Raw genomic sequence first — 23,780 nt, forward strand, 5'->3', positions numbered from 1 at the left:
AGTTCACCCTGAGGCATCAAGGCAATCCTTAAGGGTAAACCAAATTCTTGCATTTGTGAACCCCTCTCTCCTGAGTCAAGCAGAAGGTTTTCAGTAGAAAGAGCTTGGCTTCATTTGCATTGAATTCTCTTTGTGATTTACTTCCTGATAATTTTCAATAAAGATACAGAGAAGCTTGGCTTGGGGTCTTCAGATGAGAACTGCTGACCCCCTGTTTTATGCTCTCTGCTCTATCTAAAAAAAAAAATAATCATGTGGGATAACTTCAAAAAGAACAACATACAGGTGACCAAAATTCCAGAACCAGTCAGGGAGTAGAAAAGCATGGAGAAAATTTTGGAGTAAGTTCTAGAAGAAAACTTCCCAAGAGTCATGAAAAATTAGAAAATTCACACTTAAGAAAAATGAACTAGACCACAAAAGAAAGCCATAAAGACATAGGAAATATCTCAAAAATAAAAGGATTGACTGCAAAAGGCAGCAACAGAAAAACAAAGAGTCATGTACAAAGGAAAACCTATTAGATTAAGCTCTGGTTTATCAGCAGAAATAAATAATGGGAGCAAGAAGCCAATGGAAAGGTTTATAGAGAAGGCTGAAAATAAACAAGTGACGGCCAAGGATCCTATACCCAGCAAAGCTGTCCATCAGATTTGAAGGAGAAATTAAGTCATTTGCAGAAAAGTAGGAACTTTGTAAAATTTGTAAAATCTACAAATTCTATTGTAAAAATAAGACCAACTCTGTAAGAAATTCTAAGGGAAATCCTTCACATAGAGATACCAAAAGAAAGTCGATGAACCATAGTTACCTGAAATAGAAGCATAGCAAAATGGCAATGAACAAACCTGGCCTGTCACTTATAATAGTTAATGTAAATGGATTAAATGCATCAATCAAAAGCAAAAGAGGAGCCATATGGATGGGGGGGGGAGCAAGGCCCATCAATATGTTACCTACAAGAGACACATCTAAAAAATGAGAGAAAAGATACAATTTCATTTTAAAAATTAAAGGCTGGAAAACTGTATACCAAGTAAACAGCATGCACAAAAAAGCAAAAGTGGAAATACTAATCTCTGACAAAATAGAGATCAAGATGAAAACCATCATAAAATATAAGGAAGGGCACTATATAATTATTAAAGTCACAACAGATCAAGAAGATGTAACCTTGGCAACATGGATTTATCAAATGACAGATCTGAAAAATACATAAAACAATGGCCATCAGACTTGAAGAAGAAAATAGACAACAATGCAATAGTAATAGAAGACTAACACATCACTCTTAACAAAGGACAGGTCAACTCAAAAGAAAGTCAACAAAAAATGCAAAAGAACTAAATTATACAACCAATCAACTCAATCTCATAGATGTACTCGGGGTACTTCCCCAACTAAAAACTCAATTTACTTTCTTCTCAAGTGTGTGAGGTACATTCTCCAGAACTGATCACATATTAGGACACACACCAAAAAAAGCCTCAACAAATCTAAAAACATTGAGATAATACAAAAACATTGAAGTAACAAAAAAGTAGTACTTTTTTTCTCAGACCACAGTGTCATAAAACTACAAGAGAGTTCCGGTGGCCTAGTGGCAAGAAGCTGCACTGCAATCCCGGAGGTGCATGGTTCAAATCCACCAGATGCTCTTCTGGAGAAGGGAGTGGGGGCAATCTCCTCCTGCACAAAGTCAGATCCAATTTGACTGTACACACACACACACACACAAATAATTTTAAAAAATTAAAAACCTACAAAGTAACAATGAGAGGACAAAGGATTAAAAAATAAATAAATAATCAAACCAGAAACACCCATGTGGATACTAAATAACACCCTGCTTGAGCACTATTGGATTGCAGAAGAAATAAAAAGTGAAATTAAAACGTTCTTCAAAGCAAAAACAATAAAGTTCTTAAAAAAAAATGAAAGCGCAACATACCAAAACCTCTAATACAGGAAGCTCTGGTGGCCTCGTGGCAAGAAGCTGCACTACAATCCTAGAGGTGTGTGGTTCAAATCCACCAGATGCTCTGCTGGAGAAGGAAGGACAATCTCCTCCTGTATCAGTTAGATCCAATTTGACGATACACACACACACACACACACACACACACACCCCACAACAACAACAAAAAACAACCTCTACTACATAGCTAAGGCAGTCTTTAGACTCATGTTGTTGTTAATGATTGCCTACGAGTTGAGCACGACTCATGGTGACCCTGTGAACAAAAGGTGTGAAGGCCTTTTACAACTATTTATTTATTTTTCAAAGTTCATAGAGTTTCTGGAGGCATGTTATTTAGGAAGTGGATACCACTTCTGCTTTCAAACCTGTCATAGTATGAAAGAGGAAGAGTGGAATTAGTTAGAATAGCAGAGTTTAGTGGACAAATTTGCAGGAAGGTGAGGGAATAGAAAGATTCAATTGGGACTTGAAAGACAGTATAAAAATGGGCATATCAGATGGCAATTACTTAAATAGGATCAGTGTATATGAATGACTGTATGAAACACAATGGAGAGGGAATGCATGGAACACAACATATATGATTAAAATACAATGTAAATCAATTATTGTATGAAAACCAATTTTAAAAATTGTGGGAGGGTGGGGGAGAAATGGTAAACCAACAGCATGCTGCATCACAGTAACACCAACAACGAAAAGTGTTCTAAGGTATACTTTTAAGATTATAAATTTTCCTCAAGACACTATTTTATCCACTAGTTTGTTACATGTCTTCCTACTATCATAGAGTTAAAATATTTTCCAATATCCTTATATATAATATTTACATGCATTATTTGCTTAAAACAAATGGGAAGTTTGTGGTTATCTTCCTCTTAATGATTTGTAATTTAATTCCACTGTGATTGGAGAATATATTCTGACTTTAATATTTTTTTAATTTATTTCCACTGTTCAGTGTAGGGTTAATATTGGTAAATAAGTCAATACAATTCTAAAGAACCCATACTTTGTGTGGTTCAATTTCTTTATTTGCCAACTAAGTTGTTTTGTTGTGTTTCATTAGTTTTCTATGCTCTCAGTAAATTTTGTTCTATTGTTCTATCATCTGTTAGTGAGATGAGTTAAATTCTGCAACACTGATTCTGAGTTTTTCTGTTTCTTCTATTAATTCTGTTGATTTCGTTCTGTCTATAGAACTGACCTTTATATCACTGTGTTCTCTCTCCGTCTAATATGGTCAAAAAGTCCATCTTATGTGATATTAAAGTAACTACTCCAGTTGCCAGATTAAAAGTCACTTTAGATATCCATCTTTTAATCCAACTTTAACTCTTATAAACAGTATAAAGAAAATTTTTGTCTTCTTTTATAATTGGAGTATTTACATGTAAAGAACTAAGAAATAGTTGGGCTTTAATTTGCTACTCTTCTTGGTTTTTATTTTTCTTTACTTGTAATTTCCTTCTTTATTTTCATTTTACTAAAGTATTTTTATTTTTCTATTTTTTCCTGCATGAACTATTTTTATTTCTAGCCTTGCATTATTATTAGTAATAGTAAATAGCTTAGAAATTTCAATATGTATCATTGACTTACTACATTCTATTTGTTTGTACTTTTACCAGTTTCTGAACAAAGCAATGATCTTACGGCTATGTAACTCCATTTACCACTTCTTATTATTTACACTTCTTATTATTTACACTATTACTATGTATTTACTTCCTAAAATAAGCTATAAACCTTATCAACTATTATTATCATTATTGTCTTTTAAGGTCAATTTCTTTTAGTACTTATCCACAAATTTAAGATTTCTAGTTATTTTCATTTTCTCCTGTATTTGCATGCTACCTTCTTGGTTTATTTCCATTCACTCTGAAGAACTGGGGGGGAGGGAAGGACTATTTTTTTAATAGGACTGGATTTCTAGGTCTTTTATTTATAAGTCTATTTTTTATAGGATTGTATTTCCAGCAACAAAGTCTCTCCATTTTTTTCTTAACATGTGTTTATTTAACTTCTATGTTAGATGTTTTCACTGAGTATAAAAGTGTAAATAAACATATCTTATTCTTGCCTTTTTATACGTGAGTATGTATCACTTAGTGTCTGTTATTATTTCTCCACAATGGTTTTAAAGATATCAAGCAGCACTTAGGTCACAAATGGGATGCAGGTAAGTGAGACAGAGGACTTGGCTCTGGGTGCACACTCTTGGGCTTTGCCGGCAGGCAGGCAAGGGGAAGCCAGTCCTGGGTGCGCTCCTCCATCGGCACTCTGAGACTCTGCTTCCACTGCTGCAGTCCATTTGTTCCTCCAGCCCCAGTCAAACAGCTCCAGAAAGAGCACTAGTGCCTAAATCAAGAATCAGGCTTCTGTATGGTTTTAACACCATGGTTTGTACAGGGTCCAAATCAGATACTGCCCTATTTCACAGACCAAATCATGGACCTTAAGCAAACAAACCTGTATTCTATTCCACTGGTTTTTTACTTCCATTATTCCATTGAGAAGTCAGTAAAAAAAAAATTCTTAATGTTGATTCAGTGTAACATTCTTCTCTAGTAAATAGAGGCTGAGTGTGACAATGTGTGTGAGGTAAACAGAAAACAAAGTACTATTTTATTATACTTTAGATTATTTGTCTTCTTTAATTAAAACACTTCATTTTGAGTACTTCGTGATTTAGAAATTTGTCATTAAGAATATCTTTCTTCCACAGAAATCTACTTCTGAGAAATTGCCTAGTATCTATAGATCTGTGACCATCAACACTTCCAAGGAGATGATGTGCTTTAGTGACTTCCCTATACCTGATCATTTTCCAAACTACATGCACAACTCTAAGCTCATGGACTACTTTAGGATGTATGCCAAACACTTCGATCTCCTGAAGTACATTCGTTTTAAGGTAACGTAGAAATTAAATATTGGATAGAGTGTGTGTGTGTGTGTGTGTGTGTGTGTGTGCGCGCGCGCGCGCGCGCACGCGCGCAGATGTGCACATCTGCAGATAAGAACTGCACTTGACACTTCCTAGTATCAAAGAAAGAGGTAATTAGTGAATTTCCACTCCTGGAAAAAATCATCATTTTAATGAAGTAATATTTGGAAGATTTCACTTGAATGTGAGACTGGATACTTTTGCCTACAAGAACCCATTCTAAGAATGGTATAGTATGGTAAATTCCCTCTTTTTTAATCTCAAGTTAAAAATATTCATCTACTTATAACAATTTCAGGGAGCTTTGGTAGCTTATTCACTAGGGGGTTGTGCGGCCAATCTATGAGTTAAAATTCATTAGCTTCTCCTGAGAATAAAGACTGTCAATCTTCTTCCATGGGATTTACAGCCTCTGAAAAACCACTGGAGGGTCAGCTATGAATTCATTGCAACTCCACTGCAGTGTGTTCTTTTTCTTTTAGTTTAAGTATAAAAATTTCAGTAACAATTTACTCAAGCAATAGCCTGAGGAGCAAGAACTGAAATGGTCTAAACAAGCACATAGGGAAAAAATTCACGTCCATGTATTTAGTACAACCTATTTATTTTCAAAAACTAAAAACCAAAGCCATTGTCCTTAAGGCAATCCCAATTCACTGCAACCCTATAGAATAGAACTTCTCTACAGGGTTTCCAATACTGTAATATTTTGTAGAAGCACACTGCCACATATTTCCCCCGACTCCCATGGAACTGCAGCTTGTGCTTTTAAACAACTCAACTTTCAGTTAGCAATTGAATACTTTAATCACAGTACCACCAGGACTCTCTTCTTTACCTTCACAACCTACAATACATATATATTCCATTAAACTGCCTTTAAACCTTTAAAGTTCAAACTCGGGCAAAGTGGACAGGACTATGAAATAGAAAAAACACAGAACATAAAATCTTTAATTTTAGTATCTTCCAGAAAGGAAATTATAATTCTTGTGGGCTGTGGGTTCAGTCACTGCTTTGTGCTTTCACAGTCAAGTCTCATCTATTTTCCATTTCTATTAGGGAATTAGCCTGTTAATTAAATATCTCCAAATTCTTGACAACGCACCAACCACCTCAGGAGATTTATCATGAGTTCCCAGGAATAAAAGTGAAATAAGCATGAATCTTTCATTTATATGAGTTATGTTATTTAGATTTATGGGTTTGGGGAATGGAGGAGACAGGAACTTAAGTCTCAGGACAGTAACTACATGTGATCTGTGTTTGTGCCCTTGTTTTCAGACAAAAGTGCGAAGTGTAAGGAAGCATCCAGATTTTTCCCTCACTGGACAGTGGGAAGTTGTGGTGGAGGCTAATGGCCAACAGGAGACTCTGGTCTTCAATGGGGTCTTGGTCTGCAGTGGTCACCACACTGACCCCTACTTACCCCTTCATTCCTTCCCAGGTATGTCTCTAAGGAATTATTGGGTAGAAAAATATTTTCCAGACAGAGAAAAGTGATTACATAGACACTTTATTGCTAAAGTTAAGGAAATGTTTCTAGGAAATCCATAAGAAGTTGTGCTATTCCTCTCGAGCAGTTTTAATCCACCAGCAACCCCACAGGAAAAAGATGGGCAATCTCTTCCCCTGTGATTTTCAGCCTCTCAAAACTTGCTGGAGGGTCAGCTATGAGTCAGTTCTGACTAGATGGCAATCAAGTTATTTGGGTTTGTTGTTGTTTTTTTTTAACTATCCAACATTTACATTAATAGGATGATACAGTAAACTTGAAATACAAAAATCAGCAGTCTAACAATTTCTATTTTTTTTCTTATTACATATAACCTATAATACCTCACATTTAAACGGCTTTAGTTTTCTGTCAGTTCATTTGAGGATACACCACTGTAGCAAAAATGAAATTAATAAAGAAGAAATGACTAGTAAAAAGAGGAGGGAAAAGGCAACACAATTTAAAACCTTAGAGATCTTTTTCTCTACAACGCAAAGAAGATTACGGACAAAATCTAAAAGGAGCATTAATTTATCATGGATTTTAATTGATTAATAAACAAACTAACTGCTTATTGCTCCCTATGCATTCTATGTGATAAAATGATCCTCATTTACATGTTCCCAATGGAGACTCTGACTTGGAAAACAAAACAAACAAATAAATAAAAAACACAACTCCTCCATTAACTAATTTTGTCTCTCTACTCCTTCCTTTTCTATCACTTTCTTTTTTGGAGTCACTCAAGAAATATTTGCTATCTCAGTATCTTTCTATTATGTATAAAATGCATCATAAACCATTTTAGAGAATTAAGAACGTCTGAAAATAACGGTGTTTGATAGACATAGAAGGCCTTAAACTTGGATTGTTTTATCCAGCTGATCAGAGAAGTGATACAAGCACCTGAAGTTTCTGTGTATGCACACCAACACTCTCATTTGTAAAATGGAGATCTTGAGCTTTACATTTAAAAAAGATAATTTATACTGAAAACTATAATATAATTGAGAAAAAAACCCTCCAACCGTAAAATTTTTGTCAACTTGATGTCTAGTTGAGAGCTCAACCCTTAATATATGGGATAGGAATATTAGGATAGTTTTCAGAGGAATGAAACACAAACATATCTAGAATTAGACAATGTCTTAAATTGCCAAACACAGGTTGAAGGCTGTGATGGAACCCTTAGCAGAGCCAGGAATAGCACGTGGAAGGCAGAGGAGATGTCAAATTGATGAAGATCATCAAATTGATGAACTCTGACTCATGACAACCCTGTGCGTGCAGAATAGTACTGCCTGCTAGAGGTGTTAGAAGATATGACCTTTCTGAAGCAGATCTCCAGGCCCTACTTCCAAGGCACCTCTGGGTGGATCTGAACTACTAACCTTTTGGTTAGTCCAGCACTTAATCATTTGCACCATCAAGAGACTGCTTTACTAAATAGTTCATAATGCTCTGTATTTAGGAGCCCTTTAGTATAAGTGTTATATGTGAGGATGCTACACAAAAGGTCAGGAGTTCGAATTCATCAGCTACTCCATGAAAGATGAGATAATCTCTTATGGAGATCCTGAGAAACACAATTCTAGGTTCGTCGTGTATGAGAATTTACTCAATAGTAGTATTTGTGTAAGTTTATGTTTAAAATTAGAATATGTATTAATTTCCCTTTTTTGCACTCCCTCCTTTTCTGAGCTCTGTAAAATGTAAACATTTTAAGGCAAAAAGTGATGTTCAACTTAGTGACCCAGGTGAGGTCTTGTTATTTCAGACTATTTAGAACTTTCTCCTTTGTCCAGCATTAATGATGCAAAAAATATTCCTTATATTAAAGTTCCGTTATTCCACCACAGGAATTGAGAAGTTTGAAGGCTGTTATTTCCATAGTCGGGAGTACAAAAGTCCTGAGGAGTTTTTAGGAAAAAGAATCATAGTGGTTGGCATTGGGAATTCTGGAGTGGACATTGCAGTGGAGCTCAGTCGTGTAGCAAAACAGGTTGGTTTGTTGGTAGGTGGGTTTGTGGGTGGGTGGGTGGGTGGGTTGGTTAGAAAATTACAACTTTATTAACAGAATCCCATGTATTTATTCAGGGACCTCTGATAGTGTAGCTCATGGCGAGCTGTGCTGCTAGCTGAAAGGCCATGTCTCTCTGAGACATGCTGCTTGAGGGAAAGATGGACAATCTCCTCCTGTGTGGTTTACAGCCTCATATGCACTGGTGGGTCAGCTATGAGTTGATTTCAAACTAGACAGCAATAACTTTGATGTATATGTGAGTGCCTTCCTCAATGTATATTTTGTTAGGAAAGGACCAGAAAAAAAATTAAAAGCGTAATCCTGGCTTCAAAATATTCAAATTCAAGGGAACAGATAATAAATACAGAAAGTGGGAAAGCACTGAGTGGTGAAAATAGTTAATGTGCTTGACTCTTATCTGAAAGCATGGAGATACAAGTCTCCCTAGAAGTACAACTACAGAAGGATCTAGTAATCTCCATTTACCTTCCCTTACTGGGGGGGGGGGGAGCCACTGAAAATCCTCTGAAGCATGAGACAATTAGTTCAAATGGTATACCAGAGTTCATAAAGATAATGTTCTGCTTCCTCATTAGGTTGGTAGTTTCTAGGATCAACTTGTGAGTTATCATCTACAAAAGAACTAGTGGTCACTGCTCACCTGAAGCTAAAGAGAATGAAGGAAAAGGAAAACTTAAGGAAGAAATTAGTATATAGGACCATAAGTAAAACAGTCTCATCCTGTCTGAGACCAAAACTAGATGATGCCTAGCTACCACTACTGACCATTCTGACCAAGGGCACAGTGTTGGGTTCGGTGCCATGATATCAACTATGACTCATAGCGACCCTATGAACAACAGATCTGAACTCTGCCCTGTTCTATGCCTTTCTCATCATTTCTGATATACTTGAGTCCATTGCTATACTCACTATGCCAATCTATCTTGTTGAGGGAAATAATTGAAAATAATAAAAGTAAGAGAAAAATAGAGAACAAAATTCAAATTTCTCTTTAATTAGAAGCATTACAATGTATCTAGAGATATGAGGAAGATAGAAGTAAATAATAAATTCTGCTTCAGACATATTTCACTTCAAAAAAAGTTATTTAAAAAGTCATCTATGATTGATTATTCAATATTCATTCTTTCACTGAAAAAAATAAGGACAGATGAAAATAATAAGCTTTTGGGATTCTAGGTTCTTGACTATATTCAAAAGACATATTAAGTTCAAAAACAAATAGGGTCTGGCTTGGACAAAGTGAAACCAAGTTTCTCCCTGGAGGCTAGGATTTTGAAGCTCTATTTTACATACTTTGGGCACGTGGCCAGGAGAGACCAGTCTGTGGGGAAGGACATCATGCTTGGAAGGGTGGAGGGGCAATGCAGGAGAGGAAGACCCCGGATGAGATGAAATGATACAGAACCTGGGGTGATGGGGGTTGGTGTGTTGGAGTTTGTGAAACTGGGTCAGGACAGAGCAGGGTTCAGAGCTGTTGTACATAGAGTTGCTATAGGTCACAGATGACTCAAGGGCACATAACAACAACATACTATATTGGTTGTTATATTTAAGCCTCTTGTTTAAAGTCAACAAGACCTTGGGAAAGATTTTTTTATTTAAAGGTGGTTGTTATTATATTTTGGAGGAATATTCTTCTAAATGGTAGAGCACTCTTCTGTCAATATGTCATACTGAGGTAATCTGGGGTTGTTGTGGTGTTGAACCTTATGCCACTGGGGTGCCAAATGCCATAACAGTTACCCATGGTGGACAGTGTTTAGTGGAACTCCCAGTTTAAGACAGATTTGGAAGCAGGAGTGGCATTCACTTCCTAAACAACATGCCTCTGGAAATTCTATGAACTTTGAGAAATGATGATAGTTACAAAAAGGCTTCAGGTCTTTTGTTCACAGGTTCACTATGAGTCATGCTCAACTTGATGACAATCAACAACAACAATAACTTTTTAATTATGATTTTAAGAAAAATTATTAGAAAGTCATTTACTAAAGGTTTCTTTTAGGGAAAAAACATTTTGTTTTCTGCTTTTGATGCATGACTTTGTTCACTAGCACCCATTTCCTGTGATGTCTGCCCAGTAAGAATTGAGATTCAACATGATCTCCATAATATACAAGCACTAATAATCCAACAAACAATTTGTATATTTTTTAATTACACTGGCTTGCAGAAAGTTTACAAATACATTAGGAAAGATTTGAAAAGGAATTCTGGTGACATTCAAGTAGAAACAGAACATTATTCCTGAATAGGAAAGAAAGAACTGACCAAAGTGAATGTCAAAATAGACTCTGAAGCTTGCTGTAGAATATAAATCAAAAGTGAATGGAAGAAATGGCAAAGAAAGAGAGCAGAACGGAAGATTTCCAAGGGCAGCTTTAGCACACAAAGTAAAGTATTATAATGAAGTGTGCAAAGACCTGGAGTTAGAAAACCTAAAAGGCAGAATATTCTTGGCATTTCTCAAACTGAAAGAATTAAAGAATAAATTCAAGCCTTGAGTTGCAAGATTGAAAGATTTTATGGGCAAAATTTTTAATTACATAAGATATATCAAATGAAAAGGTAAGGAATGTTAAATGCATAAATAATTGTTGATGCTAAACCACAATGGTACTAAAGAGAAGAGGTCAAACTCCACGGAAGGCATTGGCAGAGATTGCAAAAATATTGATGGAGGTGTTTCAACAACAGATGCAATAATTGGATGTGGTCAAATGTCTATATTAGGATGTTTGGAAGATACTTATCTGGCTAATCAAGTGGTAAAGATCTACATCTGTGCCCATTCCAAAGAAAGGTGATCCATCAAAACGTGGCATTTATAAAATAATATCAATTATGAAAAGCTAACGCAAATGCACTGACATTGAGTGGATTCACAGCCACCTTTCACCAGCTTTCTGAGGATTTAAGTCTTTATGGGAGAGAAAGTCTGCTCACCTTTCTCCCAAGAAGCAGCTAGCACATTCAAACCACTAATTTTTCAGTTAGCAGCCTGACATATCTTCATTTCACAGAATTCCTTATATCATTAATATACACAAAATAAAATCTTGCTAAAAATAATTTAAAAACAGCTAGATAAGTACATATTTAGGAAACTTTCAGGAATTCAAGCTAGATTCAGAAGAGGAGACTTATAGGGGTATCAATTAGCTTGATCTTGGCTGAAAGCAGAGACTATTAAGAATATTATTTAACTGAGTTTATTGACTTCTTGTTGTTGTGTGCCATCAGGTTGAAACTGATTCATAGCTGGCCCTCTAGAGGTTTTTCAGAGGAAATTAATTGTTTGGGAGGAGACTTCCCATCCTTCTCCCATGGACCAACTAGTGGATTCAAACCACATGTCTTTGGGATTGCAGCACAGTTTTTTACCAGTACGCCACCGAAGCTCCTGTGTTTTATTGACTATACAAAAGCATTCAACAGTGTGGATCGCAAAAAATTATGAGTAACATTGCACAGAATGGAAAATTCAGAAAACTGAGCTTATACAGAACTCTACGTCTAAAATGAAGTCATTCAACAAAATAAGGAGATACCGCATAGTTTAAAATCAGGAATTTGTGCATCAGGGTGCTATCTTCCCACTATAGTTATTTAATCTCTATGCTGTAAACAACCTAAGAAATTAGGATATATGGAGAAGAATGAGGTGTCAAGTTTGGAGAGAGTTTTATCAACAATTTGCAATATGTAGATGAAATAACCTTTCTTGTTGAAAATGAGAACTATTTAAAGTACCTACTTAAATTCACAAAAACTATAGTCTTCAGTAAGTATTACTTTTACACATAAAGAAAGTAAAACTCCTTACAATTAGACCAATAAAACATTATGGTAGACAAAAGATAATTGCTGGCAAAGATTTCATTTTACTTGAATCCACAATTAACATACATAAAAGCAACAGTCAAGACATCAAAGTATTGTATTTGGCAAATCTGCTGCAAACTAAAGTACTAAAGGTGTCACTGAGAACTAAAGTATCCCTTGTTGAAGTCAGTCAAAATTATATTTTCATTTGCCTCATATGCATGTAAAAGTTAAATATGAATAAGGAAGACTGAAGAAGAGATGGATTGACCCAGTATCTAGAACAAGGGGCTCAAGCGTTGTGCTTGAGGGATTGTAAAGATGACAGAATTGGGCAGTGTTCATTCCATTGTTCACAGGGTCACTATGAGCTGAATTCAGCCCAATAAAACTCAATAAGAATGAAATTGCTGAATAATTTGATTCATTGATGTTTTTATTTTTTTTATTATGATGCAAACTATAGAATAGAATACTGTGTTATTGTTGTGGTTAAGTGCCATCGAGTTGACTGCAACTCATAGCAATGTTATGAATAACAGATGAATCTGAACCATTTTCCATCCTGTGTCCTCATTATTTCTGACATATTCGAGTCCATCGCAGTAACCACTGTGCCAATCAATCCATCTGGCTAAGGGTCTTCCTCCTGGACCCTCCATCTCCCTAAGCATGATGTCAGTCTCCAGAGAATAGCCTCTCCTATCAACATGAAAAAAGTAGATGAGATGAAGTTTTAGCATCTTTGTCTAGAAGGAGCACTCTGACTGTACTTTTCTCAAACCATATTTATTTGTACTTTTATCACTTCATAGGATTTTCAGCACTCTTCTCCAACATCACAATTCAAAGACACCAATTATTTTTTTGTTATCCTTATTCGTTGTCCAGCTCTCAGATGCATAGTAAATGATTGGAAAGAACATAACCTGAACCAGGAGAACCTTAATCTTCAAACTGACATCATTGTTCCTCAGTAATTTGGAGAGGCCCTGACTACAAACTTTCCCAATGCAATATGTCTCATGATTTCCTATCAAATGTGTTAACTGTGAATCCAAGCAATATGAAGTTGTTGACAGTGTCAATCTTTCTTCATCTAGCATAATGTTGTCTATTAGTCAAATGATGAATTTTTTTCTGGATGTTGAGATGCACTTAATATTAAAGGCTGTAGTCTATGATATTCTACAGTAAGTGCTTCAAGTCCTCTTCACTTTTAGCAAGCAAAGTTGTGTCATCTACATAGCACAAGTCTTCCTTCAATTCTGATGCCATATTCTTCATCATAGAGTCACCTTCTTGAATTTTTTGCCCATGGTGCAGATTGAATACATGTGGAAAGAGGTTACAACCCTGATATACATTCCTTATGTTTTTAAACTATCTAAGTGCTTCCTTGCGCTGTTTAGATAACAAACTCTTGATCTGTAGTTTTCACATGAGCACAATTAAGAGTTCTGGAATTCCAGTTCTTAATATTAGACATAATTTGTTATGATCCACATAGTCAAATGGCTTTGCATAGGAAAAAAAACATAAATAGACATTCTTCTGGTATTTTCTGCTTTAACCAGGATCTATCTGACATTAGCAATGATATCCCTGGTGCCAGGACTTCTTCTTCTTCTTCTTCTTTTTTTTTTTTTTTTTTGTTAGGACTTCTTCTAAAGTCAACCTGAACTTTTGGCAATTCTCTGTCAGTGTACTGTTCTAGCCATTTTTAAAAAAAAATGATCTTCAGCAATATTTTTCTTTTATGTGATACTAATTGTATTTTCCAAAAATTTCCACATTCTGTTGGATCACCTTTACTGGGAATAGGAATAACAAAGGGGTCTCTCTGTAATTTGAAACATGTCAATTTGTATCCCATCAATTCCCGGGGCTTTTTTTCCCCAATGCCTTCAATGCAGCTTGAACTCCTTTCTTCATTACCATTGGCACTTTGTTACATGATCATATGATACTTCCTGAAATATTTTAGTGTTGATCAATTCTTTTTGGTATAATGACTCCGCTATTTTCTTTTAATGCATTTTGTATCATTCAAGATTTTGTCCATAGCATCTCTCAGTATTGCAACTCAAAGCTTAAATATGTTTTAGCATTTTTCTCATTTGAGAAATGCCAAGTGAGTTCTTCTCTTTTTGTTCATCAGTCCAAGGTCTCTGCACATTCCATTATACTTTGTTTTGTCTTCTTGAGCTGTCCTTTGAAATCTTCTATTCAGCTCTTTTACTTCACATCTTTTCCCTTTGTTTTGGCTTCTCAATATTCTAGTACAATTTTCAAAATCTCTTCTGATTACCATTTTGGGTTTGGTTGGGGTTTTTTTCTTATGTTTTTACAATGATCTATTGCTCTCTTCATAGATAATATCCTTGATGTCATCCCACAGTTCATCTGGTAGTACACTGGTGTCCAATGACTCAAAGCTATTCTTAAGATAATTTTTAAAAAGGTAGGATGTCATATTATGGTTCTCGTGGACTTGTTTTCATTTTCTTCAGCCTTAATTTGAACTTGGATGTAATTAATTGATGGCCCACAGTCAGCAGCTGACCTGGTTTTGACTGAGGATATTGAGCTTTTCCAATGATTTCTTCCACAGATATAGTCAGTCTGATTCATACACAGCCCATCAGGTGAGGTTAATTTATAAAGTTGTCTTTTGTGTGTTTTTTAATAAAGGTATCTTTTCCAGTCTCATTTCTGTAACTAAGTCCACACTTTCCAACTACCATTTTTTCCTCATTGATACCAATTTTTGCATCCGACTCACCAATTAAAAGACCTTGATTGCATGATTCATCAATTTTGAACTGCAAAATTCAGTAGAAATTTCTAATTTCCTCCTCTTTGACTATAGCTGTTGGTACATATATTTGAATAACAGTTGTATTATTTATATGTGTATGGATATTATCCTATCACTCACAACATTGTACCTCAGGATGGTGGTGGTGTTGTTAGGTGCCATGAAGTTAGAACCAATTCTTAGGTTATTCTCCAGCAGGTTCTCAGAGACTATAAACCTCAAGGGAGAATATTGTCCATCCTTGTCCCACAGAGCAGCTGATGGATTTGAACCACAAACCTTTAGGATTTCAGTACAAGTTCTTACCACTAGGCTACCATATCTCCCTTGAAATTGCCTTTTTAACTATAAATGAAACATCATTCTTCTTCTGTGTTTTCATTCTTGGCATTACATTGTATGATTGACTGATTCAAAGTGGCCAATGCATCTATCTCATCTCACTAATGGCTATAATGTCAGTGTTCATTCATCCCCTTTCATTTTTTACAACTTCTTGTTTTCCTGTATTCATACTACATACATTCCGTGTTCTAGCTATTAAAGGATATTTTGGCTGTTTCTCCTCATTTTTATTGACTTGCAATTTGGACTCTGTCTCTAAAACTATAGTTACCCATGTTCCTCTATTGTTCACAAGTTTTTCAGATGTCTGCTATCTCAGCAGTGGATAGGCAATTCTGCTTCCTAGTTTGTCTTAATCTGCAAGCTCTCTGCTGGTACCTGTCCACCATTGGTGACTTTATGTTTAGTTCTCAGCATCAAAGCAACCCACAAGTTAACCTAGTACAGCCAACTGACACACAAGTACTGTATTAATAAGAGCAAATAATAAAGAAACAAGTATATACATACCTAAGCTATAAAATTAAAAATACTAATTGAGCTCCGGTGGCCTAGTGGCAAGAATCTACACCGCAATCTTGAAGACATGCAGTTTGAGGGCACCAGCTGCTCTAAAGGAGAAGGATGAGCAATCTCCTCCTGTGCTATAAACTGCCTCTGAAAACCCACCACAGGGTCAGCTATGGGTTGGTTCCAACCCTAAAATACACAACAACAACAATTACTAATTCATTTCTAAATTCAAATCCTTATCTCTGTATAAATCGTGACTGTCTCTACTTTCAGGAATACTTTTTAAATAATAATTTAGAAGCATTCAGGTGAATGACTTTTACTCATCCAGAAATTCATTTTATCATTTTAAAAATCCATTCCTTGCCATTGAGTCTCATAGCTGACCCTCCAGTGGGTTTTCAGTAGCTGTAAACCATACAAGAAGAGATTGTCCATCTTTGTCTTACAAAGTAGCTTCTGAATTCAAACTGCTTACCTTGGTTGGCTGTATAATTCCTTAACCTTTAAGCCACCAGAACTTCCTCTGATACATGATAGATGCACCTTTTTCAGGAATTCAATAAAACATTGTGGTAAAGCATTGAATGGTGACTACTATAGTATTTTATTTCCTATGGTGACATAGTCTATAAGAAGACACTCTGCTGGTGGTTCAAATCCACTAGTTATTCCAAAGAAGACAGACGGAAAATCTTCTGTGTGGTTTACAGCCTCAGGTTGGTTCTGACTGAATGACAATGAGTTTGAGTTATTCCTCATTAGATGGCATTCGTAAAGCTTGGTAAGGGGTAAAATATTAATAAAAACAACCTTATTTAGAGAGCTCTCTATCTCCTTCTGTTATTGTTGTTGTTGTTGTTGTTATGTGCCACGGAGTCACTTGTGACCCATAGTGACCCTATGTACAGCAGCTCTGAACTCTTCCCTGTCCTGAGCCAGTCTCACTAATTCCAACACTCCTACCTCCATTGTCCAAGTAACTGTATCAACCCATCTTGTCCAGAATCCTCCTCTCCTGTGCTGTCCCCCCACCCTTCCAAGCATGATGTCCTTCAAAGACCGGTCTCTCCTTGCCACATGCCCAAAGTACGTGAGACAGAGCTTCAAAATCCTAGCCTCCAAGGAGAAACTTGGCTTCACCCTCTCCAAGACAGAACTATTTGTTTTCTTGGTGGTCTATGGTATGTTCCAGACTCTTCTCCAATAATGGAAGGCGTTGATTATTCTTCTGTCATCCTTAGTCATGTCCAGCTCTCTGATGCATAACATGTAATTGCAAAGACCATGGCCTGGATTAGGCACACCTTAGACTCTCAACTGACATAGTTGTTTTTCAGTACTCTGGCGAGGTCCCTGATAGCAGATTTTCTCAATGCAATTCGTCTTTTGACTTCCTGACTGCTTGTGCTAAGAGTGTTGACTGTGTTCTGCAACTAAATAGAAAAAAAAAGTTAAAAAGCAGGGTTCCAAATGTAGTGAATAAAAGTTTAAAAGCAATATATTTTAGGGCATTACAGAGTGGAGTATACTCGGGGTGAGGGAGTGGGGGGGATTGTATACCAATGAAGGAATTTTTCTCCTACTTTTCAAAGAGAACAACGAACTGGGGGTTGGGGGGGACGGGCAGGGAGAAAAGTTGAACAATGAATGAATGGAAATAAAAAAATCTCTGTAAATGCTCATTGAAATTAATTTTAAAAAAAGAAAAATAACACTTTTACCTTATAAAAAAGAAAAGTAAAAAATTGTGCTTATTCAAAACCTGTACTTGACTAGGTGGCAGATGTCAGAACAAAGCAAGGGAACAATAATGTCAGTCTGTACATTAAGGTGTACCTGATACAGGCCATGGTCTGTGCAATCACTTGCTATGCATCAGAGAACTGGACAGTGACTAGGGATGATAGAAGGATAACTGATGCTTTTGAGATGCAATGTTGTGGAAGAGTATTGAATATTACCATGGACTGCTAGAAGAACAAACAAGTTTGACCTGAAGAAGGTGAAACCAGGTTGTTCCTTGTAGGTAAGGATTCTGAAGCTTCATCTGATATACTTTGGACATGTTGCAAGGAAGGACCAGTTATTAGAAAGAGATGTCATGCTTGGGAGGCTGGAGGGCCATCTCAGGAGAGGAAGACCCTAAATGAGATGGATTGATTCAGTGAGTGGGGTAATGGGGGTAGCTGTGTCAGAGACAATAAGATTGGCGCAGAATAGAACAGTGTTTAGGGATGTTGTATATAGGGTCACTATGAGTCACAGGTGACTCGACGGCACATAATAACAACAAATACTTATTGAGTGTATAGTTTCTTTCTTAATGGCATAGTTTTCCCAGTAAAATGAACAATATATGTGTGGGTATGGAGAGAGGTTTTTGTTTTGTTTTGTTTCCTTATCTAGAAAATAAAAGTTTCTGCATTGTTACTATACTTACCCAAAAAAGATTAGAATTGAAAAGGAAAACCTTTCTATGGAAAACTAGCAAGTAAATAAATATGAAGGTTTCGAATTTTTTTTTAAAAAAGGTGTTGATTGTGGAACCAAGCAAGTAATAATTGTTAACAACCTCAATCTCTTTTCCATCATGGTGCTGCCAATTGGCCCAGTGGTGGGAATCTTTGTCTTCTTGATGTTGACCTTCTATCCATATTGAAGGCTGCAGTCCTTGACCTTCTGCAGCAAGTGCTTCAGGTCCTCCTCAACTTCAGCAAGCAGGGTTGTGTCACCTGCATCTCATAGGTTGTGATTAAGTCTTCCTCCAATCTCCTTTACCAGTTTGTTTTCTTTCTTCTCAGGTATTTCTTAGTACTAGACGAGGAGCATGGATTCTACATCGTGTTTGGGAAAATGGGTATCCCATGGATACTGCTTTCTTCACTCGTTTCAATAGTTTTCTACAGAAAATAGCAACCACAGCTGTAATCAATAACCGACTTGAAAAAATATTGAACTCAAGATTCAATCACGCACACTATGGGCTCCAACCTAAGCACAGGTAATAATTTGTCTTTATTTATGTGTATATGCTTAAAACCTCCCATAATTTATTTAATTGGTGTATGTATATGTTTAAAGAAAAATAAGGGAGCTCTGATGGCCTAGTGTTAAGAAACTACACTATAATCCCAAAGGCATGTGGTTTGAATCCACCAGCTATTCCATGGGAGAAGGCTGGACAATCTCCTCCCTTGCAATTTACTGCCTCTGAAAACCTGCTTGTGAGTCATCTACAAGTCATTTCAGACGTGATGGTACTCAACAACAACATGGGTAAAAGAAGCAGCTCTGGTGGCATGGTTCCTTCATAGTCAGTCATAATGTTAACTCAATGGAGGCATAAGTACCTCCTGAACACACCAGTGTCTCTGTGGAAGAAAGATGGGCAATAGGCTTTCATACCATTTACAGCCTTGGAAAACCTGCTAGAGGATCAGATAAGAGTCATTTTGACTTGAAGGCAATGAACTGATGATCAAGAACAAATGATTACACGCAACAACAATAGACCATTTAATGCATTTGGATTGGGTAGCAGATAGAAAAAGAACAAATTTACAGGTGATAACTTAGAACTCTGTTTTGTCCTGTTAAGTCCAAAATCCTTATGAGACCATCATGTGAGATGACTAACAAGAAGGTAACTGATTATATGAGTTTCGAACTCAGAAGGGCTGAGTTTGAGCTGTAAATCAGGAAAAACATAAATAATATGACCAAATATTTTTTTGTTTGGTTCAACAAACATAATTTCATGACTGTTACTATTACTGTTACTGTCTATTCTTCAAAACTCCTCAAATGCAAAGAAAAAGTAGAACAATCTGGAAACATAATAACAGGAATATGATTCCCTTTCCTTTCTAATTTCACCTCTATTTATCTCTTCCCATGAGCCAAAAAGCTGCTGAGTCTAAGGGCAGCAGGGGTCAAGTAAAACCTTGCATTCTCTGAAAGTTTTTATCCCCCATGGGTAAGAGAAGTGTCTAGAGATCAGCTTCAGGAAATTCGAATAGAGAATGGCCAGTTCTAGGAAGAACTTCACATAGAACTCTTTGGTACAAGTCAATATTAACCCTGCATAAATATCACTTGGTCTCTCTAACACTGGTGATGTTAAGAAAAATGATGAATGGTTGACTGAATCCTCTGTGAGACCGATACTTCTTGTTCCCAGGAGTTTTCTGCCAGCAGCCTCATCAATGAAAGCACTGTTGGTATGTTTCTCTATCCTGAGGCCATAGACGTGAACTACTTCATGTTTTAACCACCACTTGTAGAACAGCCTCCATCAGGATCAGTCCAATAGCTGACCTTTGCTCTAGAAAGTCATCTATGAAAAATCAATCCCATGGAAGTGAAGTCAGCAATCAATGAGAGTAATATGAATTAGAAAATAAGTACACATGTTCCAGAAATAGAGGAATAAACTTAAGCTGACCTACAGAGATTCACAGGTGGTACAAAAATGGTTTTGGTGCTTAAGAATATCACTGACCTAGTAGATAAAAAAAGACAGATTCAGGAAGAAATGATTAATCTTGATATTTGAGTTTGCTAACACAACAAGTTTATTCACATCAACATAGGGAGAGATCTCTTGGTGTAGTGGATAGAAAGTGATGCCACCAAGCCAATGGTGGGCAATTTAAATCTGTGGCACTCAGGCCTACTTTTAACTGGTTTTGGTCAAACATTCTTGTAAGTGGTATAGCACTTGTCTGTCCATTTGCCATGCAGAGGTAACTTGTAGTTGCTGTGATGTTGAACACTGTGACACTGATGTGTCAAATATGGTAACGGTTACCAATGGTGGACAGTGTTTGGTGGCGCTCCCTGATTAAAACAAGTTTGGAAGCCGGAGTGGCATCCACTTCCAAAATAACTTGCCTCTGGAAACCCTATGAACTTGGAGAATTGATGAAAGTTATACAAGTGTTCAAGTCTTTCATTCATAGGGTCGCTGTGAGTCATCTATAACTCAACAGCACTTAACAATAGTCCGGCAACTCAAGCACAAAATAAAACAGGCATGTCTTTTTTTTTTAATTACTTTTTTTAAAACTTGTGCTTTGAGTTACAGTTTATAGAACAATTTGTTTTCCACTCAATCCTTCATATAGATTTTGTTCATGACATTAATGAGTCTCCACATTTTAACAGCACCCTTCCCACTTACTCTCGTGACTCTTCCTCCTATTCATCCTCTATCCTTGTCCCTTCCTGCTTTTTGGGCTTTCTTCCTGGGCAAGCCTGCCTTTTGGATCATCCTAAGGACTGAGGACCTCCCTGGTGCTTTTGTTCACCTTATAAGCATGGCTATTGCCTTGCTGAAAGTTGACAGGCACACCTTTTTTATATAAATTCACTTACTTAGGCTTTTTCTGTTCACACTCAGGCCTTTAAGTCAGCATCCAACTGTTAACGATGACTTGCCCAATCACATCATCTCTGGAAAAGTCTGCATGAAGCCCAATGTGAAAGAGTTCACAGAGACAGATGCCATTTTTGATGATGGCACCATAGAAGAGAAGATTGATGTTGTCATCTTTGCTACAGGATATAGTTTTTCTTTTCCCTTCCTTGACGGTCTGATCAAAGTTTCTAATAATGAAGTGTCCCTGTATAAACTTATCTTCCCTCCGGACCTTGAGAAGCCCACACTGGCTGTCATCGGTCTTATACAGCCTCTGGGTATCATCCTACCTATTGCAGAACTCCAGTCTCGCTGGGCCACAAGAGTGTTCAAAGGTATGTAAATAAATCCTAAAGAGCAGCTAAATTAAATCTTCAGGGTGTTTTTTACATCCTTTCAACAAACTGTAACCCTGTCCCCAAGCCCTTTCCTCAGAACTCTGTCAGACACTTTTTCTCTTCCAGGGTTGAGTAAATTGCCCTCAGAGAGAAGTATGATGGCAGAGATTGCCCAGAGGAAAAAGAATATGAACAAACGGTAAGTTGATCGTTATTACAGCCAGTGGTGGACCTTCATAGGGATGAATTCCTCACCTGGGATTCGGATTGCATGTTTCTTCTCTCTCACGTATGTCTTCCCCCCTCCCCCTCCTTATTTACAGTGACTTATAGCCATTTCCTATATTGTGTTATTATGCAACAAAAGAAAAACAGAATGAACTGTAGTCCCCTGAATCAGCTACAGGGAGCTCTGAGGATATAGTGTGTAAGAAGCTTTGAGAATTAATAACCCAATTCTCTGGCAGTTTGGATTTACCAGCAGATCTGAAGGCCAAACATGGGTGATCTCCTATGTGATTTACAGCCTCAAAAACCTCCTAGAGTGTCAGTTAGAAGTCAGTTCTGACACTATGGCAATCAATTTTTTAGTGTGTTTTTGGTTTGTTTGTTGTTTGTTTTTTTTTTTTCAGTTTTAAATCAGCTATCAATAAATAAAAGTTTATTTTCTTTATACCATATTCAATCCAAATTTCAGCCCTCAGTCTGCTAAACTCAGGAAACGAAATTTCAACTGTTCCTGGATTTTGTCCCAGGATCTCTCCATAATCCAGGACGTTTATACAATTATTGTCAATGTACAAATTCTACTCTGTTTGCCACTGACAAGTCTAAAAACCTCATTGCTTTACTCTAAAATCTAGAGGTTTTGGGCTTCCTTTCTCTGTGTAGGGTGAAGAACCATGGTAGAGGATGGGGCTCCAGCAGAGATGAACTTCTCAGGAAGCCACGCAGTCATTCTCTCAAAAGTTTTGCCTGGGCTTTTTAGACTCAATCAGACTAGACCTCTGTACCATACACTGAGTATAGTCTCTCTATCTTTCTCTCTCTCCATCTTGTTGCCTTCAAAAATATTTATCAGATTCTTTTCTGTGAGCTCAAAATTTAGTGAAACAAAAACAAGGAGGGAAAACATTTCACAAATAAGCCATTTCTTTGATCAAGTAAGAAAAATTTCCCTGAAATAAGGGTACACAAAAGAATGAGAGGGAATAGGATTATAGACAGAAATACACACATGAATATCTTAATAAATTATCTTGCCACACTGTTTAAAGATTCTAAAATTTATGTATATTTCCCTACATGCAAGTGTGTGAGAGAGAAGTAAAGGGGCAGAGATGTGGTGAGGAGTATGTCTATAGGAGAGGGTCATATATATTTATGTTGTTGTTACATGCCATTAAGTCAAAACTGACTCATAGCTGACCCTCCAGAGAGTTTTTAGAAGCTACAAATTGCACAGGAGAAAATTACTCATTTTCATCCACAGAGTAGCTGGTGAATTTAAAATGCCTGCCTTTGGGTCAGCTGTGCAATTTCTTACCACTAGTCTGTCCCATATACATACAAATGCATTCCCATTAATCAACTCAATGTTTTAATTGTGCTTTGACCTCACTTTTTAATAGGGTGTTTTTTGAAGTTACTCCTTAAAGAATATAATTGGTTGAAAATTTTATAATGCCATATCCTTCAATAATTAGAAGAGGAATCTGTAAAATGTCTGTAACTCATTCATTCAGAATGTACACTGTGCCCATGTGCTGTGCAAATTGCTAAGCACTTACCATAAGATCGGTTGTACACAAAGCAAATGGAAAATTACATGCATGGCAGCACTGATTGCTATTTTAATTCAACCTTGAATAATAAAGAAAGCTCTGGTAGCATAGTCCATAGGGAATTGCACTGCTAACCTCAGCATTCTGGCATTTTGAATTTTTACTGAAACATGAGGAAGGCCTTCTAAGATGGAGAAAGACTCAGAATATTGGTCAAATGTTGAGTTTATGCAGAAAAGGTGTCTGCTCC

The 23,780-nt window shown here is 36.7% G+C and overlaps 1 protein-coding gene across 1 annotated transcript in view; it reads left to right on the forward strand.

Moving 5' to 3' along the window:
• LOC102851117 (dimethylaniline monooxygenase [N-oxide-forming] 5-like) overlaps positions 1 to 23,780 on the forward strand; it is a 33,634-nt gene that overhangs the window by 6,839 nt on the left and 3,015 nt on the right. Inside the window, exons 2-7 of the mRNA XM_006887384.1 lie at positions 4,713 to 4,901; positions 6,219 to 6,381; positions 8,292 to 8,434; positions 18,791 to 18,990; positions 21,391 to 21,743; positions 21,873 to 21,945. Of these exons, the coding sequence (XP_006887446.1) occupies positions 4,713 to 4,901; positions 6,219 to 6,381; positions 8,292 to 8,434; positions 18,791 to 18,990; positions 21,391 to 21,743; positions 21,873 to 21,945 (1,121 nt within the window). The remainder of the gene's footprint in view (positions 1 to 4,712; positions 4,902 to 6,218; positions 6,382 to 8,291; positions 8,435 to 18,790; positions 18,991 to 21,390; positions 21,744 to 21,872; positions 21,946 to 23,780) is intronic.

Source organism: Elephantulus edwardii, unplaced genomic scaffold (genome assembly GCF_000299155.1).
Source record: "Elephantulus edwardii isolate Elephantulus edwardi_28Jun2011 unplaced genomic scaffold, EleEdw1.0 scaffold00057, whole genome shotgun sequence".
Taxonomy (NCBI): domain Eukaryota; kingdom Metazoa; phylum Chordata; class Mammalia; order Macroscelidea; family Macroscelididae; genus Elephantulus; species Elephantulus edwardii.